The sequence below is a fragment of the Lampetra planeri genome, chromosome 19, assembly GCF_965212315.1.
Source record: "Lampetra planeri chromosome 19, kcLamPlan1.2.h2, whole genome shotgun sequence".
Lineage (NCBI taxonomy): Eukaryota > Metazoa > Chordata > Hyperoartia > Petromyzontiformes > Petromyzontidae > Lampetra > Lampetra planeri.
In genome coordinates, this window is record NC_136125.1 from 9,163,341 (window position 1) to 9,185,804 (window position 22,464).

Consider the following 22,464-nt stretch of genomic DNA (forward strand, 5'->3'; position numbering starts at 1 on the left):
GCACAGACACACGTACGCTTGCACGCACACACACATGCTCGCACACACACACTCGCGCACACACACACACGCTCGCACGCACATGCACACACACGTACGCTCGCACGCACACACTCGCTCGCACACACATGCTCGCGCACACATACACACGTACGCTCGCACGCACACACTCAAGCACACACACGCTCGCATGCACACACACATGCTCGCACACACACACTCGCGCACAGACACACTCGCGCACACACACACATGCTCGCACACACACACGATCGGCCCCCTGAAAACGTAACAAACACACAGGGCTGGCCAGCCTGCCCGGCTGTAAATCTGGGCCCTGTGCACCATAACCAAAATAAACTCCAGAAATCAAAGGTGGAGGGGGAAAATTTTACGTTGTTCCTGTGTTTATAGAATTCGTTTCATTTTATGAAAAAAAGAAAATCTTTATGGAGCTTTCCGAGGGATGGCGGGCAGAATGAATGATGCTCACTCCTACCTCCGTGGGTCAAATGGCACCTTGTGTCCATGTGTAAATACAATACGCATAAATATTGTTCTAATGATTCGCTTCATCAATACCCACCGGATGCCATTATGTACATTGCTCTGCTCTGACTGCATGACTGTACTTTTATTTAGGAATTCCATCAAATTCATATGATCGTAAACTATTACCGTTACGCTGCTGTTGGAGACTGTTACAATGCCGCACGCTATAGATGGGTTCGTGAAATGTTTATGATCGTGACAATCGGCAACCCAGGCAACCTCACTCTCGTTATAACGTTTTGGGCCAATTCCATTAACGAGGGTTTCGCTTCCTACGGAAGGAAACCAGAGATCTCAGGATCCCAGAGAAAACCCCACCACTACTTACGAGTGGGTGGCACTCGGCACTGCCAACCCTCCCAGCCGCGTTGCAGCACCCCGCCTACGACGTCCGGCAAGTCTAAGCGACCAGAAAGGGCACGGAGCCCACTGTTGTAAACCAGGGCCCAGCGTTGGAGTGCGCTGCAAACCCAGCGAACTGAGTTCAATCAGGATCAGAATCTTTGTCTATTCTGGAGAACATATTCTTGGTTCTTTCGATTATGTCACGTAAATAAAAAATAAAAAAAATTCAATAAATTCAAATACAAATTTAAAATAATACAATTAAAATAATAAATTGAAAATAATAAAAGCAAAAAACCCAAAATAAAAAAAATATTTAAATAAAATAAAAATAAATTGAAAATAATAAAAGCAAATAACCCACGACTTTTTAGATCACAACACAAGCGGTCTTCATCAGGCGAAAGAGAGAACCAAGAATATTATTTTCTGTAGTCACGAAAGTTTTAAGTCAAAATTTATCCTGGCGAAATCCGATGAGCTGTGAAGCTCAGATTTCACAAATGTCCGGGAGGGGCGCGGGCCAGCAAGCCACAACAAACAATGTAATAGGCAATATTAAAACATCAAATCATCTGGGAAGAACAGATCCTTGGCCACGGCTGGCATCAGTGGTGGGTGTGATATCAGAAACCGCCCTGGGCCCCCTCGTCCCTTCACCAACCCACACCGACCAGCGTGGTCAAGCGTAACTAAACAACCCCATGACATCTATCGTGTGTGGAGGCTTTTGTCCAGCAGCAGATTGACCAAAGTCATGCGATTTGTTGCGATCACTGTCATAAGCCACCAATCTGCATCACCCATAATACTGTTTTTGTTTAGGTTAGATCGCGTGAATATAAATGTGTCGTTAAACCCGCCACCACCCGACGCAACTGGCATCATCTGGCTGCCGCCTGATGATGTCGGTTGTAATTACTGGTGAAACTCTCCAACACACTGGTGTACTCTATCACTAACGAATTGGCATGTTTTGTTCACGTGACAAACCTTACTAATTGGCTGTGTCGGGTAGTGGCGGGTTTAATGACGCATTTATATTTACGCGATCTAACCCCAAAAAAACCTGTATTATGGATGACATTGGTCGCGAAAGCCGACGTGTTAAACTGCGTCACCCAGCCACACACCGACAGCCAAGCAGCTGTAGTTTATCCTGCAGTTCCCATCATCATTCAGATTGCTAGAATGAACAAGCTCGTGATGGGCCTCAAACTACTTATATCGTGATGGGCCCCACTGTACTTACTTTATCGTGATGGGCCCCCTCGTGATGGATCCCAAAGTACCTTCTCTATCCAGGATGAAGTCATCTTGAGCGTAGCGGAATTTCTCCGGCCCGCAGGCAATGAAAACGTCGTCATCTCCGAAGAAGTCCTGCAGGCAGGCGATCTGTCGTCATCCGGGGAGGAGAGGCAAGGTGGCAAGGTGGTGGTGGTGGTGAGGGGTGGGGGGGCACGGGTGGGTGGAAGGAGAATGGGGGGGGGTCAGGGATGAGTGACAGAAGAGACAAAGAAACAAAAATAAGCGCCGACCGTGTGCGCCGCATTCCGAGACACGTGTGTCCGTAAATCCCGAGACGGCTTCCAGATGCGGCGGCGCAAACCAGACTTCTCAGACCATCGCCACGCGTATTATTTTTTGTACGTCTAACTAAACAAAAAGCAAGCAAGCAAAGCCCCGGCCATAGCTCTCTAAAGGAACACGAATAACTTAGCCAATTCATTATAAATCTGGGGAAATGACAGAGTAAGTGCAATGAACCCATAAAAAATGGCCTTTGATGTGTTGCCAAGAGATTACGCTTTTCTGGGAAATCTCTTCCAAAGGAGTGCCCCCCCCGCCCCCGCCCCCCGCCCCCCGCTCTGCGTAGACTTGGGCAGCACCAAGCAGAGTTCGCCGAGCGAAGCGCATCCAAGCAGGACGCATCTCTCGGCCAGACGACTAAAACATGCCGATTACCGTCGTCTTCCGCACACAAAAGGGTGCTCGTCGGGGCAAAATCATTTCGAGAGAGAGGGAGGGGTGGTGGTGGTGGGGGGGAAGCGTGCGGAAGAAATCACGCATTGTAAATCAAGGCGCAGTGCAATTCAAAACCGGAAAATGCCTCGAGAAGCGAAGAGTCGCCAAGAAAATTCGCAAGAAGCCGAATTTGCAGGTGCGGGGAAAGAAAAAAAAACCCAACCAAGTCCCCGTTCTCGCTGCCGGGCTGCGATCTTTTGGATGTTTTTATCCCCCCTAAATCTTTCGACGCTTTACTGAAACCGCAATGACGACATGCATTTAACTGTGTGAGCACCCTCGACGGAGAATGCGCCAAACCCCTCGGCGGGTCGCGGTGGCGAGATGTTAACTACCTCGCCTGGTATACAGGAGGTCGTGGGTTCGATCCCAATCCTGACACTTGTTTCAATGGAGTTTGTACGTTCTACGGCTCCTGCCTGTTTTCCCTGTACATTTAGAATCATGCGCTGAGAGTATTTGGCTGCTATAAATTCCCGCATGATAAGCCACTTTATTGAGCTATCATTTGTGGCCAGGTCGCTTCTGAAAAAGAGCTGTATAGCTCAGTGAGCCTTACCTGGTAAAGTAAAAAGTTTAGTTTTACAGGTTAGGATACCCGGGTGCCGAATACGATGGGAGAAAATATGGACCTTTGCCAAAAGGTGTCGGTGGTAAAGCTACAATAGCTTAAATTTCGATTTAAAGCTTTCGTGACTGCAGGGATTCATCTTCTTGGTTCTTTCGGTAAAGTCACGTAGAAGGGAAATAATAAAATAAAACATAATAAAATAATTCTCACGACGTTTCGGCTACAACGCAAGCAGCCGTCCTCAGGTGAAGAATGAGGACGGCTGCTTGCGTTGTAGCCGAAACGTCGTGAGAATGATTTTATGATGTTTTATTTTTATTATTTTATTATTTCCCTTCTACAATAGCTTGCTCACGTGACTTTCTGGCAGAGGGAACCGCTCGAGGTGCCCATGGTGGTCACACATCTTGGAAGGGGTGGGCAGTGGCCACACTTTACCGCACCATACACGACCTGCTGCCTGACTGACTGTGGTGCATCCATTTATTGTGCTGGGTGGACAAAGGCGGTGAGGCGGGGGAAATTTTTGAATAAAATCGCCTTGTTCTTTCAACTGCCACGCAGGGAGATCAACGAACCGGACACCTCGGGGGTTGACCCTTGCACGACCCCAAAACCCAACCACAAATACGCCTCGCGAAAGAATAAAATACCGCAGATCGCATACACACCCACACACCCGCGCACACTCGCAGAGGCAGATCGCATTGTTAAAATATTCATCGAGCGTAAAACAAACACGGCATTGTACGGCAGCTGTGAGAAATTAGGTCTTCGGTCTGCCAGCCCTAAGTGTGCCCAGGTGAACCTTTGGAATGAGAGCTCAACGGAAGCTTTGGGAATTAATGAAACGCATTGCGGAGCGCGGACGTCAGTCTCAACAGGGCTCGCGCAGATTGCCAAATCCTGCGTGGAATTGAGGTTCTAAGTTTGAGGTCAGGACGCGACCCACTGCAGTCCAAGAACGGTGCGGTGTTTACTTTTAAGCTGGGAGAGCGATCATGCGGGGGATGTTTCATATTGGGATAGATGAGAAAAGTAAGCAGGCCTTTCAGTAGGACATGTCCAATGCACTTCAATCAACTCATGTGCACTCACAGGGACGACTATGTATGGCTGGGTGGGCGTGGGATGGTGGAAACCAGTGGTGTTCACAGCAGCAGGTCGCCAGACCCAAAAGATTGTGGGCCAGTGCTTTCGTCGAAAAAGTTGTGCGGAAACCTTGGAGGTGTCATCGATTCTGAGCCTCCCGTTTTTCTCTTCGCAACATCTCAACTCTGCAGGACCTCCGGCTTGTGCAACGCCTCTCACATCCCCCATTCCCTTGCCTCGGCTGCCGCCGCTGCTGTGAGCCTCATTGTGTATGTGTTATATTTTTATTTTACCAGGTGTAATAAAGAACTCTCTCTCAGATGTCGATCTCCGTTGTCCTTTATTGGGTTCGTAGAATCTCGTTACCACGGCGTCCTCGCTCAGGCCCGCGTCCCTCTCGACGATCTCTCCACAGCCACTCGGCTGTTCCGTTATACAGTCTCCCTGCTGCTCCGATATGCAGTCTCCCTGCTGCTCCGCCTTGCAGCCACACCGCTGCTCCGCTCTCTAGCTTCACTGCGGCCCCGTATACAGCTAGCCTCCCACAGCCGCTAGCTCTCTGCGTCTGACACCGATGGCTGACGGTGTCGACGTCTCCCACCGCATGGCGACCGCGCCACTCTCTCCGTCCTGCCCAGCGTGGCCTCCTCCTGTTTCACTCCGTCTCAACTCCCCTTTCCCCTTCCGGTTCTCCCCCTAAATCCTCTCTGCCACGTGACCCTAACTCCACCCACTCCCCACGTGACCCAGACTCCGCCCCCCCTCAATCCTTGCTCGCATTACACAGGTAAGACTCACGGAGCTATATAAGCTCATTTTCTGAAGCGATCTGGCCACAATTGATAGCTCAACGAAGTGGCTTATCATCATGTGGAAATGTATTGCAGCCGAGTACTCTAAACGCACGTTTTTAAACGTGGAGGAAAAAGCTGGAAGTCCCAGAGCAAAATCGACGCTCCAAAATGACAGGCGTCAGGGTCGGCATCGAACCCACGACCCCCTGTATACTAGGCGAGGTAGTTAACATCTCCCCACCGTGGCGCCTCATCCGTGCCTTCATCACAGCCCGACTCAACTGCTGCCACTCTCTCCTCTACGGCCTCGCCAAATGCCGCACCTACAAAACTCCAGATGACGTAACATTTCCACTGGCCAGACTCCTTACGCACACCCATCTACAAGCTCACACGACCCCGATACTCTCATCTCTCCGGATGCTACCGCTGGCTTCTAAGTCAATCGCAGTTCAATTCCAAGATCGCTCTCTCCATCTTCAAGATCTTCCACGGATTTGTCCCCCTACCCACCTCCCCCCTCCTCTCACCCTCTCACTCTACTCCCCTCCATTCACTTTCCGCACCAACTACCAAGGGTTTGTATCGAAGCAAACAGTCGACGTTCGCTCAGTGAGAGGGAGGGGTCGCTCTTTCTCTATTGCTGCTCCCGTTGTCTGGAACTCCAGCCACTTGAGCTGTCAACTCCCTGCTCCTGTTTAAGTCCAGGCTACGTCGGTCTCATTCTCACTATACAAGTAAATAAGTGCGCATTATTTGCTCTGAATGCTCACGTGCCATTGTTTTTTTTGTAGCGCATCTTACACGAAGTGGTTGCGTTTAGACGCAACATAAACCCAAATTGCGTTGCTCTGTGCGAATGCTTGCGTGAGCCCACTTGGCCGTGGTCGCGAAGCAACTCCGCCGCTGCTGCTGCTCCTGCCGCTTCTTCGAGAGCGGCTTTCTCAACGCAGCCAGGATCATCGCATTGTGACTCTGGGACAACGCTTTCACAAGAAGCGCCGCCACGGGCGGTGGGCACCGTCTGCCATTGTAGTGGCGACGCGCGTCTGCGGGACAGCACTGGGGCGCGCGCACGGTCGTTGTCAAAACATTCACGGCGGGCGCCCCATACAAACCCGCGCCAGTGAATGCACGCGCGCACGCCTGTGTTGTTTTCTGCGACATTGAACAAACAAAACACAAACCCACAAGGCTCTTTGCAGCTCTGTTTCTCCGGCGGCTGTGATTGACCCCGTCGCGAACTTCCAGACGTGACCCAATTCTCCGACATAAAGCGCGGCCCGCCTCGTCTCATCAACATTGCAGCAGCAGCAGCAGCGTCCGCGTCTCAAACCCCCCAAATCCCCTCGCTCCCTCTCTCCGCAGTACAGAGTGGCGTGAATGATTCATGCGGTCGCCCTGCATCGCTGTCCCAACCAGACCATGCCTGACGTCTGTGTAAAGTGTAAAAAAAACATCAAACGGCCAATAAATAAGTGCTGTGGTGAGCGCACGAGAGTGGATGCGCCGCTGCTGGTGCTTCGTAGAGATCGGCAAAGCGTGGGGGTTGGTGTTAGCGTCTCGGCAGGGATTCGTATTCAAGTGGAACTCCGTGGGGATGGGGCTTTAATCTGACCCAAAATTTACACCATCGTTATCGTCGTGTCCGAGAGGCGCGTGCGAAACGCACGGCAACCCTAGGCGGCACAGCGGAGTAGGATGCGAATCGATTTGCGCGAAACGTTTGGACGTCGGTTTTTCTACCATTTCAATTCCGATGGAGCTCTCGGCGTCATGTCAGGGCGACTCTGTGCCGGGAGGCACCGTCTCGCCCCAGGTTGGACGACGGAAGGATAATTTTAAGCAACTAGTTCTGACAGCCCTTCACATGAGGGGAGGCTGCATTCGCTCAATGTTCAATACAGATAGACGTTTGTCGCATGGCAGTCAAACCAATATATTAATTGTCAGAGCTGGACTGTTAGGGGCTGTCCATGAATGACGTCACGCGATTTTGGACGATTTTTGACCCCCCCCCCCCTCGTCACATGGCGTCACAAAAGTCAGACCCCCCTCAAATATGACGTCACAAACCTCTGCCCCCCCCCCCAAAACCATATTTAGCAAATGAAGGGAAAACCCACATTGAATACATCATATCGAAATAACACATTGCAGTCATCGGGTGACCCCAGCTGAAACGAATTCACTCAATATAATGAAACGGCTATTTCAAATCACGAATTTTGTCAAGATTTGAACGCAGGATCTTAGCGGTGCTGCCTCTGTGTGGCTATCGGCCTACCACGGTGACATCTCCCTTCTGGCGACTGCTGTTTCCACTTCGCAGACGGCTGTCCGAACATCCCGAGCAGGGCCCTTCTGATCAAAATGTTGCCACGCGGTTCAGTATCATTTTGGGGCAAGAACGATTGTGTTGTCAGTGAAGTGGTTAGCTCGCTGTGCTACGAACTCGGTGGAAATTCGATACCCCCAATCGCCGAGTTTTATCTGAACCTTCTTCACCATCCCGTACTGAGCAGCACGGTGAAGTATGGTCAAACAACCCTACTCCCCCCTGCCAGGACTGAGGTGGGATAATGGAGGTCTTCATTTATCACGGCACATACAGGATATGATGTGTAGAATATACAGCAGATCAGTTAAATAAGTAATATTTAAAAATACTTTTTTTTTAAACACGCTTTAATGAAATGTACCATACTCGAATTGGCAGAACTCTACGACTCGAGGAAGTGGCCCCAAAGCTTGCCATAACGTAAGGGCCCGTGGTGACTTACAGCCAACGTTAGTTGAGCATGGACAATTTGACTCAAGCCGAAACATAACATTTAAAAAAATGTTAAAAAATATCAATTTTTTTCTTTTTAACGATAGAATATAGTATTGTCATCAGTATGACATAAGTATACCGAGTTTGCAATCGATAACACATTGGGAAGTTGGTTAAAATTGAGTTACAACATTTGAGGATATGACAACAACAGAGTGAGTTAATAGAAAGCGTGTAAAAATAATCTAAAAAAAATACATATTTGATTTTAATGATAGAATATAGTATTGTCATCAGTATGACATAAGTATACCAAGTTCGCAGTCGATACCACATTGGGAAGTGGGTTAAAATTGAGTTACAATATTTGAGGATACGACAACAACAACAGAAACAGTGAGGTCAATAAAAGTGTGTAAAGTGGTCGTTGTAATATAACTCTCAAGCCATTACGAGGCGCATTTTCTTGTTTTGGCAGATGTTCAAGGTGCGGTGTGATTGTGGGGTAATTAGGACAGGGTGGAATCTAACGGGTTTAAAGAGCGTTTGCCGTGCGCAGTCTCCCCCCAAGGGCAATCGATTCGCGACTAATCAGCCACCGCCACCTTATGTCGGAGCAAAATACAAAGTCGCGGTGTGTCGGAGCGACTGCGTCCGACGCTAATGCAACATCGTGCGCGCCCGCGGCGAGTTTCAAATTACGCGAGGGCTCGCCTCTTCTCTGGCCAGCTGAAATAACACTCCGATGTATCTCTCTCTCTCGCTCTCTCTGGGTCTTTTCGACATAACGGGGTAGATTGAAAGAAAAAAAATGGGACGTAAAAATAGAAGTAAGCTTCCGGCGCGGGCTTTTCATCGCCGTTGCTCGCATTCTTCAATCTCAATCAACGCCGCAGCACTCGCCCCCGGATCAAACCCTGCACATGGCCCTCGGTTTGGCAAAGGCGACGAGCGAACGAATCCACGTTAAAGTTGTATTTGTTGTTCACGCGGGTTTTACTTATTTAGTTGCACTCGGCCCACAGGCTTGCTGGCTCTCCTTAGTCGCCGCGAACCTCGCTTGATTATGTAAACACAGACAGCCTACCCCCGATGAGACGCACTCGGCCGTAAGATTCCAGTGCAACCGTGAACACAACAAACCGCGTCGCGACTGCCACGTGTCACAGATGGCGAACTCACGGCCGAAAGACAAATCTCTCGGCTGAGCTGTTTTGTACCTCCCGCCAGAGGCACCCAAAAATTCAGGCGCGGGGCAAAGCCATCGTCGGCTGGCGTGGGTGTCCTGACTCACTCGGCGTTTTTCTCCGATTTGATTGTGTCGCGTGTGTTGTTTCGTTCGGCGTGATGTCCGACGTTTTACTCCACGAATCGCGTGCCGCAAACGGAGTTTCTGAAGAAGCTCCCGGCCGCATGTGGAGCGAGACGTCGGGCACTGCGCCGAACAACACCACCACGCAGCAACCACCCGAGAACATGCAAACTCCAATATACAGCAGGTGCCAGGGTTGGGATCGAACCCACGACCTCCTGTATACTAGGCGAGGCATTTAACATCTCGCCACCGCAGCGCCTCATCATAACAGGCACCGTTAACCTGTGCATTAAATTATAAATATAAAATATAGATGGCATGTGTGTATGTATGTTGAACTTCTTCCGCACCGTACGTAGCAAACCACGCGAATCAGAGGTAGGGGGTGGCGTAATCCGGAGACTACATCAGCAAGCCCGGCGTTGCCAGCCGAGGCATCGATCAGCGGAGCCTCGTGGTGTCCTGCCTCCTCCTCCTCCCGTTCACAATGTGACCGATTGCTCTCTCGTGGCCCCGGCTGCAAGGGGCGGAATCCATTCACGGATAATGGAACTCAGGGCAGCTGCACCTGATCCCATGGCAGCTGCACCCCAACGAGAGGTGCCGAGCGGAGGCAGCCCTGTAGCGTGGACCTTGTTTAAAGTCGGGGGCTTACAGAAACTCACAAGGGGGGGGGGGGGGCTGGGTGGTGGCAGGGGGGCGTGACACAGTCAATGTTAAACAAACTCTAAACAAACGTGAAAGGCTGGAGGGGGTTTGAGTCTTCGACAGGGAGGTGGGGGGCCTTTGGGCTCTCGACAGGAACCGCCCCCACAACTCCCTCAAACCCCGATGCGGTCACACCTCCGTCACGTGTGTAAGCGTGGCCATGTGATGTGTCCGCAGTGCGATGCACGGGCAAAGTTCCACAACATTGGGCAACCTTACAGCCGACATTTCAAAACCACCGCCAATAATTCAAATGGGGTGCTCGTTTTGCGGGGTGATATTTTGACGCTTTTTGAAAAGTGGATTATTTATGGAATAAGTCAATGGGCGAAACTGAATTCACCTTATATTTTGACTTAAAACTTTCGCGACTGGAGGAATTCATATTCTTTGGTTCTTTCGGTAAAGTCACGTAGATAGAAAAATAATTTAAAAAAATAAAGTGAATAAAAAACGTCGTGGTGTTTGTTTTGATTTTTAAAATTATTTGTATTCACTTTATTTGTTATTATTATTTTTCTATCTACGTGACTTTACCGAAAGAACCAAATAATCTGAATTCACCTTCACCATCCTGGTTCGGGTGACAAAGCGAATTCGTCCGATTTCCACCCGAGTGGGCCTGGTGTCAATTCGAACGGTAGCGGTGTTCCTTAGCAGGGCCCGGGACCTGTCACTCGACTCAGTTTGTCAAATCCACGCCTCGCTCGCTTCGCTGCGACGTACGTTGTCGCGAAGCGATTATCTCCGCCCCCCCAAAAAACACCACTCCCTCCTTGGCAAACAAAGGGAAATCCACGCTCGCTGGGCTCGCTTGCTCGTAACGGGGATGTGATCTGCCACCAGCATTGGCCACACCTCACAGCTGGATAAACGACTCGGTGATAGAGAGAGAGGGTGAATTGGGCGGGGATGGGGGAGGAGTGGGCATCCACCTCCGCACCGACAGCCGTGTCCACTTCACGATGAGACGGAGTGCGACTCGCCTCGCGTATGTGTCTCTGTGCGTGTGTTTAACACGTAGGATGTTTAACACGTATGTGTCTGTGTGCGTGTGTTTAACACGTAGGCTTTCGCGACCGATAGTCATCCGTAATAGAGGTTGTTGGGTTAGATTGATGAAATATAAACGTGTCGTTAAACCCGCCACCAGCCGGGTAAGGTTTGTCACGTAAAACAAAACGTGGCAATTCGTTGCTAGTTCAGCACGCCGGTGTGTTGGAGAGCAAATGCAGAACATTTACAATTGGAGTACGACGTTTCGTCAGTAATTACAACCAGCATCATCAGGAGGACAGCCGGAGCTGTGGACAAATCCTCCGGCTTCGGTCTTTGTACGCATTTTGAATTTCGTTCGCACCGTACGTAGCCAACCGTGATAATCCGGGAAGCGCTTTTGGGACAGGGCCCACAACTTCGCTCAAAAGCCACCGGGCGACCTCGAACGCACCACGGGAATTTGGGAGAGGGGGAAGGGGGCGCCCGGTGAATCATTGGTTCGTTCACCGATGCACGCGGTGACCCGCTGTTTGTCACTGTGATTACTCATCACCGCTGCCACGCCATACGTGGGACGGCGCAAAAAAAATAAGGTCCCGGGTGGTTGCTCGCTCGAACAAATGTTCCCGGATAATGTTGGTCTGAAGCACAATGTGAGTACGTGTGGAGTGTGGAGACACAGAATGGGGTTAGTGCTTGACTATTATTTTATCCATAATACTCAACAATGCATAATGGGGTTGTAGACGTTGTAACGTGAGAATGCTAAATAATTCTGTGGGTGTCTCCTAGCTGTAAATAAAAATAATTGGGTTCGCTCAAAGACAAACACCCCCCGTATAGCCTTAACAGGCTGTTGGGGCAAGTGCTGTTAGCGAGCACCTTTCAGGGCCGGCACAGCACATGATGGGGTGGCAGGCCAGAATTTGTCTCCCCAGTGGCGATGCTTACACACCCGCACCAGGTACTCATTTGAGGCTGCACAGACCTAGGGGAGGCCCAAAACCGGTTCAGATAATATTCACTGGTGTTGGCCGTGAGCGGGAATCGAACTCGGGTCGCCGGGTTCGTAGCCCAGCGCGTTAACCACTCTGCCACCGCTAAAACACCCACAGCACACGTGTACACGTGTACACAGACCCACGCACCCACACATGCCCCATTGTCAGACGTGTCTGCACAGACCACTGGGAGGGGCAGTGCTGCTCGCTCGCTGAACTTCACCACTCCAGAAGCGAGTGAAGCCGGCTTTGGCAGTCGCTCCTAATGAGCGTCGTCGCGTTTGAGTGGAACGCGCGTGGAGGAGGAGGAGGCACGGAAGATAAGAAACAACTCAAAGACGAGGCGTGGGAACAAAAAAAAAAAGCCACGCAGTAAAAATTTGTTCAAGAATAAAGATGCTTATAAAATAATTGCACGGCCTAAATATTTGGGTTACTCTGAACGCTGGCCTCAACGTATTTAAGTGTGTAACATAAAAGGGCTTTGATGTCCATCGATGTCTCGCGCTGACCCCCTTGTTTTGTCGTCCAGAGGGGTTGGCAGCGGTGCAGTAGCTCCCTACCAGTCTCGCCGCTTTATTCACCCGAATCCCCGTGGAGGTTAAGAGCGTTGCAGAATCAAAAACACAAAGTTCCCCGAGCGGGGTCGGCGTGGAACTTTTTAATGTGTCGCTCGATGCGTGAAAATGAACGTCGAGGTAAGGTAGCGGATTTTAAAATCTCTTTTTTTTTTTCCCCCGCCGGAGTTCCCAGCCCCCGGTTTCGCGTTCCCACGTCGCCGAATTGTCCCCTCCATGCGCGTGCCAACTACACGATGCCGTCACAGCGCCGGCATCTTAATTGGGGAGCCATGGAGGTTGTTGGACCGTGATGCTGTGTTAAAAAAAAGGGGTGATGCTTTCAGAGGGCCCCATTAAATCAAATCGCTGTCCTGTTACAATATAATAATGATGACTTATTTACCCAGGAAAGCCAGACCGAGTCTGAAGACTATTTTTTCCCAAGATGGTTCCTGCTACAATGGGATATTTAGCCAGCGCAAATGTTAGTGCATGTTTAACTTTAAGGAGGAAAGCTGAAAACCCGGAGGAAATCCATGCAGAATAGGCAGGAGCGTTACTTACCACTTGCGACAACAATCCACCCATTAACGAATCTTATTTTTCTAACAAACACCCCGGAAAGCCTAAAACACTCACTCGCAGGTTCACGTTCGCCGCCCACTTCAAGGTTATGCCAGGTTTTCCCCAACATCTCCGGTTACGCGAAATAAACCCAGCCACAACCATTTTCCATCGTTAAATACACATTTTTTTTTTACGTGAAAAAATAAAATAAAACAGGAATTCCAAAGCTCTGACCAACTTTCAAATCTTTAGCACCCACGGACCACGACTCACAACCCCCCGACCTCGGCCACAGACAAAAAAAAAGACGTTGCCGTCGTGAGAATGTCCCCACTACGTTCCAGCGTGCAGTCAGTTGGTGGCTCCTGGCCCGTGGGGCTGCACGCTGGCACCCTCAGGGTCCCCAAATGAATCGCTGGCTCCACTCTCTCTCTCCTTTTTTTTACGATCAGTGGAAACAAGAAGATGCTCGGTGTAGTCGGCACTTTGCTTCGTTCATCATTTCGTAATAAAAAAAAAATAACTTTGCTTTATGTAAACCCCCACCTCTCGTTCACTCTCTCACTCACTCTCTCGGTCACTCTCTCCTCTCTTTATCCCTCCTGCTCACCTTGTGCCGTGCAAGGGAAAATATGAATTGATATGCAGATTCGTTAATTGGATTACGGCTCCATTCAACGCTGGGACAATGGCGACGCTCGGTTAGCGGCGCGGTTGGCTACGTGCGGTGCAAAAGAAGTTCAACGTACATTAGAACATACGGGGCGTGAAAAGGGATCGACATACAAAGACAAAGATCCCCCGTATAGCCTTAACATACTGTAGGGGCAAGTGCTGTTAGCGAGCACCTATGAAGGCCGGAACGGTACACGAGGGGGGGTGGGTGGCTAGCACCACGCCCGACCGCCTTTGTCTCCCCAGTGGCGATGTTTACACACCACACCTGGTACTAATTTCAGGCTGAGTCGACCTGGGGGAGGGCCCAGGACCGGTTCAGATAATCGTCACTGGTGTTGGCCGCGAGCGGGAATCGAACCCGGGTCGCTAGGTTCATAGCGCAGTGCGCTAACCGCTACACTACCGCTCTCGACATACACACACACACATACAAACATACGGACGAGTCTGTCACCAGCGCCATCGCAAAGAACACGAGGGAAAGGATGCGCTGGACGTTCACAAATCGGAGAACGAGCTGTGCGACGAGGTTCATGTCGGTGCGAGCGCGGCGACAAACTGAAACATGGACACAGATTCATGAGGTCAACAACAAAAAAGGATTCTTAAAGTTTACAATAAATGTATCAAATAATGACGCGTGTGATGTTTTATTCTTCTCAATTGGGATTCATTATAGGTGATGTAACCCTTTCAGCCACGGGGTGAGCCGTGCTCACATCGTCACTCTGAAATGGGGACAATTAAATTGAATTTCCTGGTGGAGGAGGGGCAAGCTTCTGGACAGAACAAATATAACAATCAAATGAAATGACACATCATTACACGATAATGAAATGCCGTACAGTATACACAGACAAAGATCCCCTCGTAGAGTCTGACAAGAATGTTGGGGCAAGTGCTGCTAGCACGCACACACACGCACGCACACACACGCACGCACACACACACGCACGCACACACGCACACACGCACACACTCAGCGGTCGGGCAAGCAGCTCCCAATGGGAAGGTTGCATTCTGGTTGGGGGTTGACTCAACCCATCATCACTCCGGGGTCGATAAAACAAGTACCACTTTGTCAGGAAGTGGGCAGTGGTTGCCCGATGGGATGAACTCGCCCCCACCATAGGAATGTGGAATTTATACCACTGGCTCAGAGGCCTGCAAATGGGAGATGGACAACCGACTCGATGCTAATTCGAGCAGGAAATCGCCGACGATACATGCACGCATACCTGGGCTCGTGTCACAGTTTGCTCCAACCGTCACACTTTTATAAGCTGTAGGTCACACGGGCTCATTACCGCTGTCGTGTTATCCAAGACGCGGCATGTACGATGGCTATAACAATAACGTATAGCGGAAATACATAACTAAACGCGTTTTTATTTTACTAGGTAAACCCCATTGAGCTATTTTTTCAGAAGCGACCTGGCCACAAATGATAGCTCAACGAAGTGGCTTATCGCGTGGAAATGTATCGCAGCCAAATGCTCTAAATGCACGTTGATTCGAAATGCGGAGGGAAAAAAGCGGAGGACCCGGAGAAAAAATCCACGCGACCACGGGGAGAGCGACACCGGTTCAGATAATCGTAACTGGTGTTGGCCATGAGCAGGAATCGGACTCGGGTCGTCGGGTTCATAGCTCAGCGTGCAAACTGCTGCACCACCGCTCTACACTGCCAAACAAGTATCTCACAAAGACAAAGATCCCCGGTATAGCCTACACAGGATAATGGGGCAAGTGCTGTCAGCGAGCACACACACACAAAAACGCACGCATAATCGCCAGCACCTCAACACAGTGACACACTGACCCACACAAATTGGCACGCACGCGCACATGCACACATATGCCAAAGCCTTAAATTATTGCGCTAATAAACGCCCACAGCTATAGCACAAAGCACACAATGTATTGCTGTAAGTAAATTGATGCAGCCGTGGCAAGTGTGTAATTGACTGTGGGATGATGACGACGATGATAACACCGGAGGATGAATGCCTGCGCGGCGCTCCGGGGCATCTCGGTATGCGTCAGTGACAGCGGAGGCCAACATCACAGGAACAGCCTCTGCTGCTCCGGTCTCAAGAGGCCAAATCTTGTGAGCCGTTGTGTGTGTGTGCAATTCACTATTTTGAACTGTATTCTCATTGTATGTGGCCAACCGTGCTGGGTGATGGGGGGGAAGGACAACAAGCAAAACACAAAAAAGCAGTTCCAAAGAAATCAGTTTGCCATCTTGAGACATTTTTTCGAATTGGGTAAAATTGTTTTTGTATTTCAAGAGCTGCGATTCATGTGATTGCGAGGCGGTGGTTCCGAGACGTCTGCTAGTTGCAGGGTGGGGGTCCCGTTCACCGCTGAATCTCAGAACTCGCAAGCGACTCAGCGATAATTGTATTTAGAGAGGCATAGCCGCTTTGTTTTTAAAGACACTGTACCCACCGCAGAGAACTGCAGCGACACGGCCGCACTCTACGATAGCTCGTGCTAAACTGTGCCACACGCCTTCATTATGGCCTTGTGGAAGCTTCGGTACCGATAAAGTTCTTTTATTTAAAAAAATATCTTTGTTTCGATGACGTACGTGTACATCACGTACACGTACGTCATTGGAATGGTACCGGCAGAAGAAAAACTGATGACGTACGTCATCGGAATGGGGAAGGGTTAATAAAAAACGTCACGAAGCAGTCCATAAAGAACCGCATGCGGTGCCCCCAACGAGGCTTGCGCTGCATAGTCACGGAGACATTCGTGGAAGCGCAAGTTCCAACAAACGATTGCATTCCACACAATCCTTCGACGAGACACGATTCAAAGGACAATTCAAGTAATTACGAGTAATCAACAAAAACATAACTGTGTCATTGTGAGCCTGCGTACACAGTGGCGTCAAGACCGGAGGTCCGTGAAGGATGCCGCCGGGCTTGTTGGAGGCAGTCGCCCGTCAACAACGACAGAGGGCGGAGGAGCGACGCTCACAACAACGAGCGGAGTGCCAGCGGCGGTTAAATGCAGCTGAGTTGGCACGGTGGTGCAACTACCAGTCATCTCAGGCAGTCAACCCACAACAAGTTGTTGTACGTAGTCCAATGTTAAAGTGTGTTAAACACGTAGGCTTTCCATATGTAATAACAGTAGAGTCTACATGTGGTGTGAGTGGACTAGTGACCACGGGAGGTAATGACAGGGGAGTCAGCCTGCAGTGCGAATGGACTAGTGGCCACGGGAGGTGATGACAGGGGTGTCGGCTGTGAGTACGAAGGGACTGGTGGCTACGGGAGGTAATGACAGGGGAGTCAGCTGTGAGTACGAAGGGACTGGTGGCCACGGGAGGTAATGACAGGGGAGTCAGCTGTGAGTACGAAGGGACTGGTGGCCACGGGAGGTGATGACAGGGGAGTCAGCTGTGAGTACGAAGGGACTGGTGGCTACGGGTGGTAATGACAGGGGAGTCAGCTGTGAGTGTGAAGGGACTGGTGGCCACGGGAGGTAATGACAGGGGAGTCAGGTGTGAGTACGAAGGGACTGGTGGCCACGGGAGGTGATGACAGGGGAGTCAGCTGTGAGTACGAAGGGACTGGTGGCTACGGGAGGTAATGACAGGGGAGTCAGCTGTGAGTGTGAAGGGACTGGTGGCCACGGGAGGTAATGACAGGGGAGTCAGCTGTGAGTGCGAAGGGACTGGTGGCCACGGGAATGATCGAGAAGGGAGCGTGGTCAGGTGACGGAAGAGGACGGTGGAGTCTGCTGGTGGAGCGAGCGTCCAGAGTCAGCGAGAAGGTTCGAGAAGGGGGGCGTGGCCTCGTGTCGGTATATAAGGGGGAGATGCGCGGGAGACGTGGGGCTGTTGCGGTGGGGGTCTCCGCCTGTGTCAAGTGAACGCGTCTTCAATGAAGTGCCATCTCAAGGGAAGTGTGTCAAGTCGTCATTAGCTATAAAGGTAATTGGCTTAGACCGTGTACACATACACGCGGTCTAACCAAAAAGCCTCTATGATGAACCATGTTAAAGTGACTATTGTTTTTATCGACCATTGAGGGGTGAATGGCCGAATGAGCCCATGAGCAGGATTTGAACTCGCAACCCTTTTTGATTTGAGGAGTTGTGTGGTCTAACCGCGGCGCCCACCCAGCCTGCGGTTTAATTGACTTTAAATGAAGTACACATTCGCTCTATTTGCATTGGCTTACAATAGAATCCCATCAGTCAATAATAAATCGTAAAAAAAAAAATTAGATTTTTTTTTTTAAATGTAGGTCAGCCAACAAAAAGACATCGTAACGCGTCGGGACGCTTTGCGAAACCCACAACGCGCGGCTTGTTGCGCGGTCCCCTCGCCCAAAAACACATTAATGGCAATCAAATAATAGAATCAATGAGGCCACGTGCGCCAAGCACCACAATTGCTGGGGGACACCAACAAACCGGCGGGCAGTCTAAATAAATAAATAACACTTCCAGCTAGCCCCGTCGCCGCGTCCCCCCCCCCAGTCCGTGTCCGACCACCCCCCCTCCTCGCCCACTGTGAGCCGGACAAGGTGACCCCAAGGACGACGAGCGGGGGGGCGGGAGAAAAAAAAGTTTGAGCGCCTGGCAGACCCAGTTAGGGGCGAGCAGCCCCTCCCTGCGCACCGCCGGCGCAGCAGAAACGACGGCAACGGAGGCGGCGCCCTCCCCCTCCCACAGTCTTCACTGAGTAGCCCCCACCCCCCTCCCCCACAGTCTTATCTGAGTAGCCCCCCCTCTCCTGCCCCCCCTCTCCTGCCCCCCCTCCCCTGCCCCCCCCGGCTGGACGTCAGGAGCGAGACAAGACAAAATAAACGGCGCGGTTCGCGCGAGTTGCCTGTCCACCGTCTCAACGCGACGGCGTCTCAAGACATAGGCGTGGAGGAAGGGGCACGTGCTCTTTGGTTCTTTCGGTAAAGTCACGTAGGTAGAAGATACAATAAATCACGACGTTTCGATCGCAACACAAGCGGTCGTCCTCAGGCGGAAAAAAATCGAATCCCGCAGTTCCACTTCTGGATTATATTTTTTCCCGCCTGAGGACGACCGCTTGTGTTGCGATCGAAACGTCGTGATTTCTTTGATTTTCTACCTACGTGACTTTACCGAAAGAACCAAAGAGTATGGATTCCTGCAGTCACGAAAGCTTCAGTCACGTGTCTGTACTTTTTTTTTTAAATCGACGACACGGCCGCTCAGTGGGTGGAGGAGAAGTTGACGATCCGAAGTCTGGATTTGAACAGGGTGCAGGGAGTCGGTAGCACAGACGGCTGGAGGAAGGGAGTTTGAGAAGGTGTGGGGCCCAGTAGGGGAGATGGGAGCAGTAGCGAAGGAGCAACCTCCTCCAACAGCATCGGTTGACTTGCGGCATCGACCCAAGTGCGATGCAGAAACCAAGCTGGCACTGCCAAAAGTGCAGTTGGCACAATTACCAGCCATATCTCACCGATGTCCCCTAACACCTGGGTCCATTCCATGAACTCCAGTTGGCACGACTACACGTTCAGTACTTCCCCGATCACACCTAAGCCTGGCGCACACACCATGCCAACACCACTGCCAACGCTTGGCTGCGATCGTGTGCTTACAGGGCATCGCCACGCCGTAAAAAACACCATCACCGCATCAGCGGCAATGCAGCTGCTGCTGCTGCTGCCGATGGGGTGAGCATTAAAAGGGCATTTTCGCCGGGACCCACGAGACGGATCGGCAGCACAATCGCCCTGCCGCAGAGAGGAGTGGGGGCGGCGTGATTTTATAGCGTGGCGGGTGGGGGGCCGCGTCCCGGGACGATGAGGGGAGGTGAAGGACGGCGAGTGATGGAGAGGGCCCGCACCCCAGCTGCTGTCCAATTGCCGTGGGGGTCTCCCCCACATAAAGAGGGGGGGGTGGGTGTGACGGGGGGCTGCCACGTGATTGATCGCTTCCGCGGCGGCGAGGGGAGCTTGGGACGTGTGCCTTTGACAAAAAAATTGGGGGGAATTTTTTTGGGTTTTTATTTAATTCGCGTGAAATTACACGTGCGCACGTTCGTACGTTCGGACGCACACAGACGGACACAGGATCGCGGGGCAGTGATCTTCATTAAAACGTCGCTCATCGAACAAAGCCAAGGACGCTCACGCGGCATTCGGGACACGTTTCAGAGCGCCGTTGCATCACGTTATGATGCCACGTGGAGATGGAAAATATGAAAGATTAAAAAAAAAACACCCGACTCATTCGGTTTGCAGCTGAGCAGAACATCCACCCAATTTATTCCCATCAGTCACACGGCCTTCAAGCATCAGACAAGGTTTTTACAGCTTTTTCCAAGAAACTTTTATCTGCTATGATTTCATATCCTTGTAAAAAAAAGAAAAACGAGCTATGAATAGAACACTGCGCGTTTCAAACACGGTACGTTTTCATTATATCGCTTTCAGGAAACCTCTTAGGGCGGTGGCCAATACACGTCAAGTCGAGTGAACTCGTCTTTTAAGAAGTCTTTCTCTCTGCGTCAGCGAGCAAACCCGCCTCCCCCTCTGCCCGGTGGACGTGCACAAGAATCTACGCGCGACACTCCACAGATTCGTCTTGGCTGGATGTCGATCGTTCTCCGTTGCGATTAACCCGCACGGCAGATGGCGTCGAATTAGCGTTTGACGAGGCGACTGTGTGTGTGGTACCGACGGCATGAGAATTTCTCGACACTTATTAAATCTCACGTAAATCTCATAAATTCTAACGCAAGCTCGCGCTTGGGGGATTCCCTCGTGCATGCGTGTGGTCCATCGCAACGCCTCTCCCGTGGAGTACACACCAACACCATCATCCCACTCGTTCGCACGGCTTTGCGTCCGCCAGCCCCCACACCCCCCCCCGCCCCCCCCCCCAAGTTGCGCGGAGCTATCGAGCCGATGCTGTGCCGAGGCAGTTCCACAAATAAGGAAACCTCACAGTCAACATCGCAGCCAAACTTTGGAAGTAGAGGGGAGGCGGAGGTGGGGGGGAGCTTTCGCTGGCGAACGGTTCCCCTAGGGCCGAGGTATTGGTTAGATTACAGATAAGCTCCGGGGAAGTTCGCCCCCCCCCCCTCACTTCGGCCTTCTAGAATTATCTTCAAATCTACAAAACTATTGGCTATTGGCTCAGTAGTAAGTCCACTGTTTTGTGTGCTACTGTGTGTTTAATAACGGTTCTAAATGATTCGTCATTAATGTCAAAATGCCACGTATTTTTTTTGTTGTTATCCAAAATTTCGTGCGCCGTGTTTTGGGCGTACAAAACACTTTTGGGGGCCGTCTGGACACCCCACGACACCCACAGAGGTTGAGCCCATGCTCGCGGTCAAAATCTTATAATCATCCTCAGGATACGTATAGGGGAGCGGGCAATGGCGCAGACAGAGTGTGCAGGCGGTGCGGCTGCACCGGAGCCCATGGGCTGCAGCAGGGGCCCAGGTGATGGCCTACGAAGTCCGGGGCGGGGGGGGGGGCAATGGACATGGGCCACCCTCCGCTATTTCATTCCGAGCGCCAGGGCCCATGCCACCAGCCACGCTACGTCACTGCATATGGGGGGCGACAGGCTCAAACAAATTAACTTAACACATTCAATCAGGGACACATTTTCCATCACCAAATGTTTTAAAAATCAAATTTTGAACTAATAATGTGGTAAGAGGCTAAACTAGTGAACCAAATTAGATATTTCGCGAGTATTGTTTTGATGCACTCTTACATTTTTTGTTACTTATAATGCCCCCTTGATGCGTACATTTTATGGATAAAATCGATCCCTGCTCTCACAGCACCTGCATAGAATCATGCGTGCCAAGGTTGAGTCTTTATAATATATGCAACCTCTCTCATCAATGCTGTTGTTTTGCACTCCACACCAGGTATCTAATTAAGACAGAGTCAGCCTAGGGGTAGACCCAGGACCTGTTCAGATATCACTTGCCAGAAATCTAACTCGGTTTTCCGGGTTTGTAGGGCAATTGAGCCGCCTTATTTTTTCATTCAAAGACAAAGATCCCCCATGTAGCCTGAACATACTGTTGGGGCAAGTTATTTTAGCGAGCACCTATGAAGGCCGGCATGGCACACGAAGGGGTGGGTGGCTAGCACCACGGCTGGCCGCCTTCATCTCCCCAGGTGACGATGTTTAGACATTGCACCAGGTACTCATTTCAGGCTGAGTCGACCTAGGAGAGGCCGTGAGTGGGAATCAAACCCGGGTTGCCAGGTTCGAGGCGCAGCGCGCTAACCGCTGTACCACCGCTCACCGCACACGAACGTGCACACGCGCGCACACACACACGCGTACACACACACACAAAGATCCCCCATATAGCCTTAACAGACTGTAGGGGCAAGTGCTGTTAGCGAGCACCTATGAAGGCCGCAACGGTACACGAGGGGGTGGGTGGCCAGTACCACGCCCGACCGCCTTCACACACACACACGCGCGCACGCC

General features: G+C 51.0%; 1 protein-coding gene across 1 annotated transcript in view; it reads right to left on the reverse strand.

Moving 5' to 3' along the window:
* Positions 1–22,464, reverse strand: part of LOC144724079 (neuronal migration protein doublecortin-like) — a 65,279-nt gene that overhangs the window by 12,415 nt on the left and 30,400 nt on the right. The window contains exon 4 of the mRNA XM_078602945.1: positions 2,190–2,292. Coding sequence (XP_078459071.1) covers positions 2,190–2,292 — 103 coding nt within the window. The remainder of the gene's footprint in view (positions 1–2,189; positions 2,293–22,464) is intronic.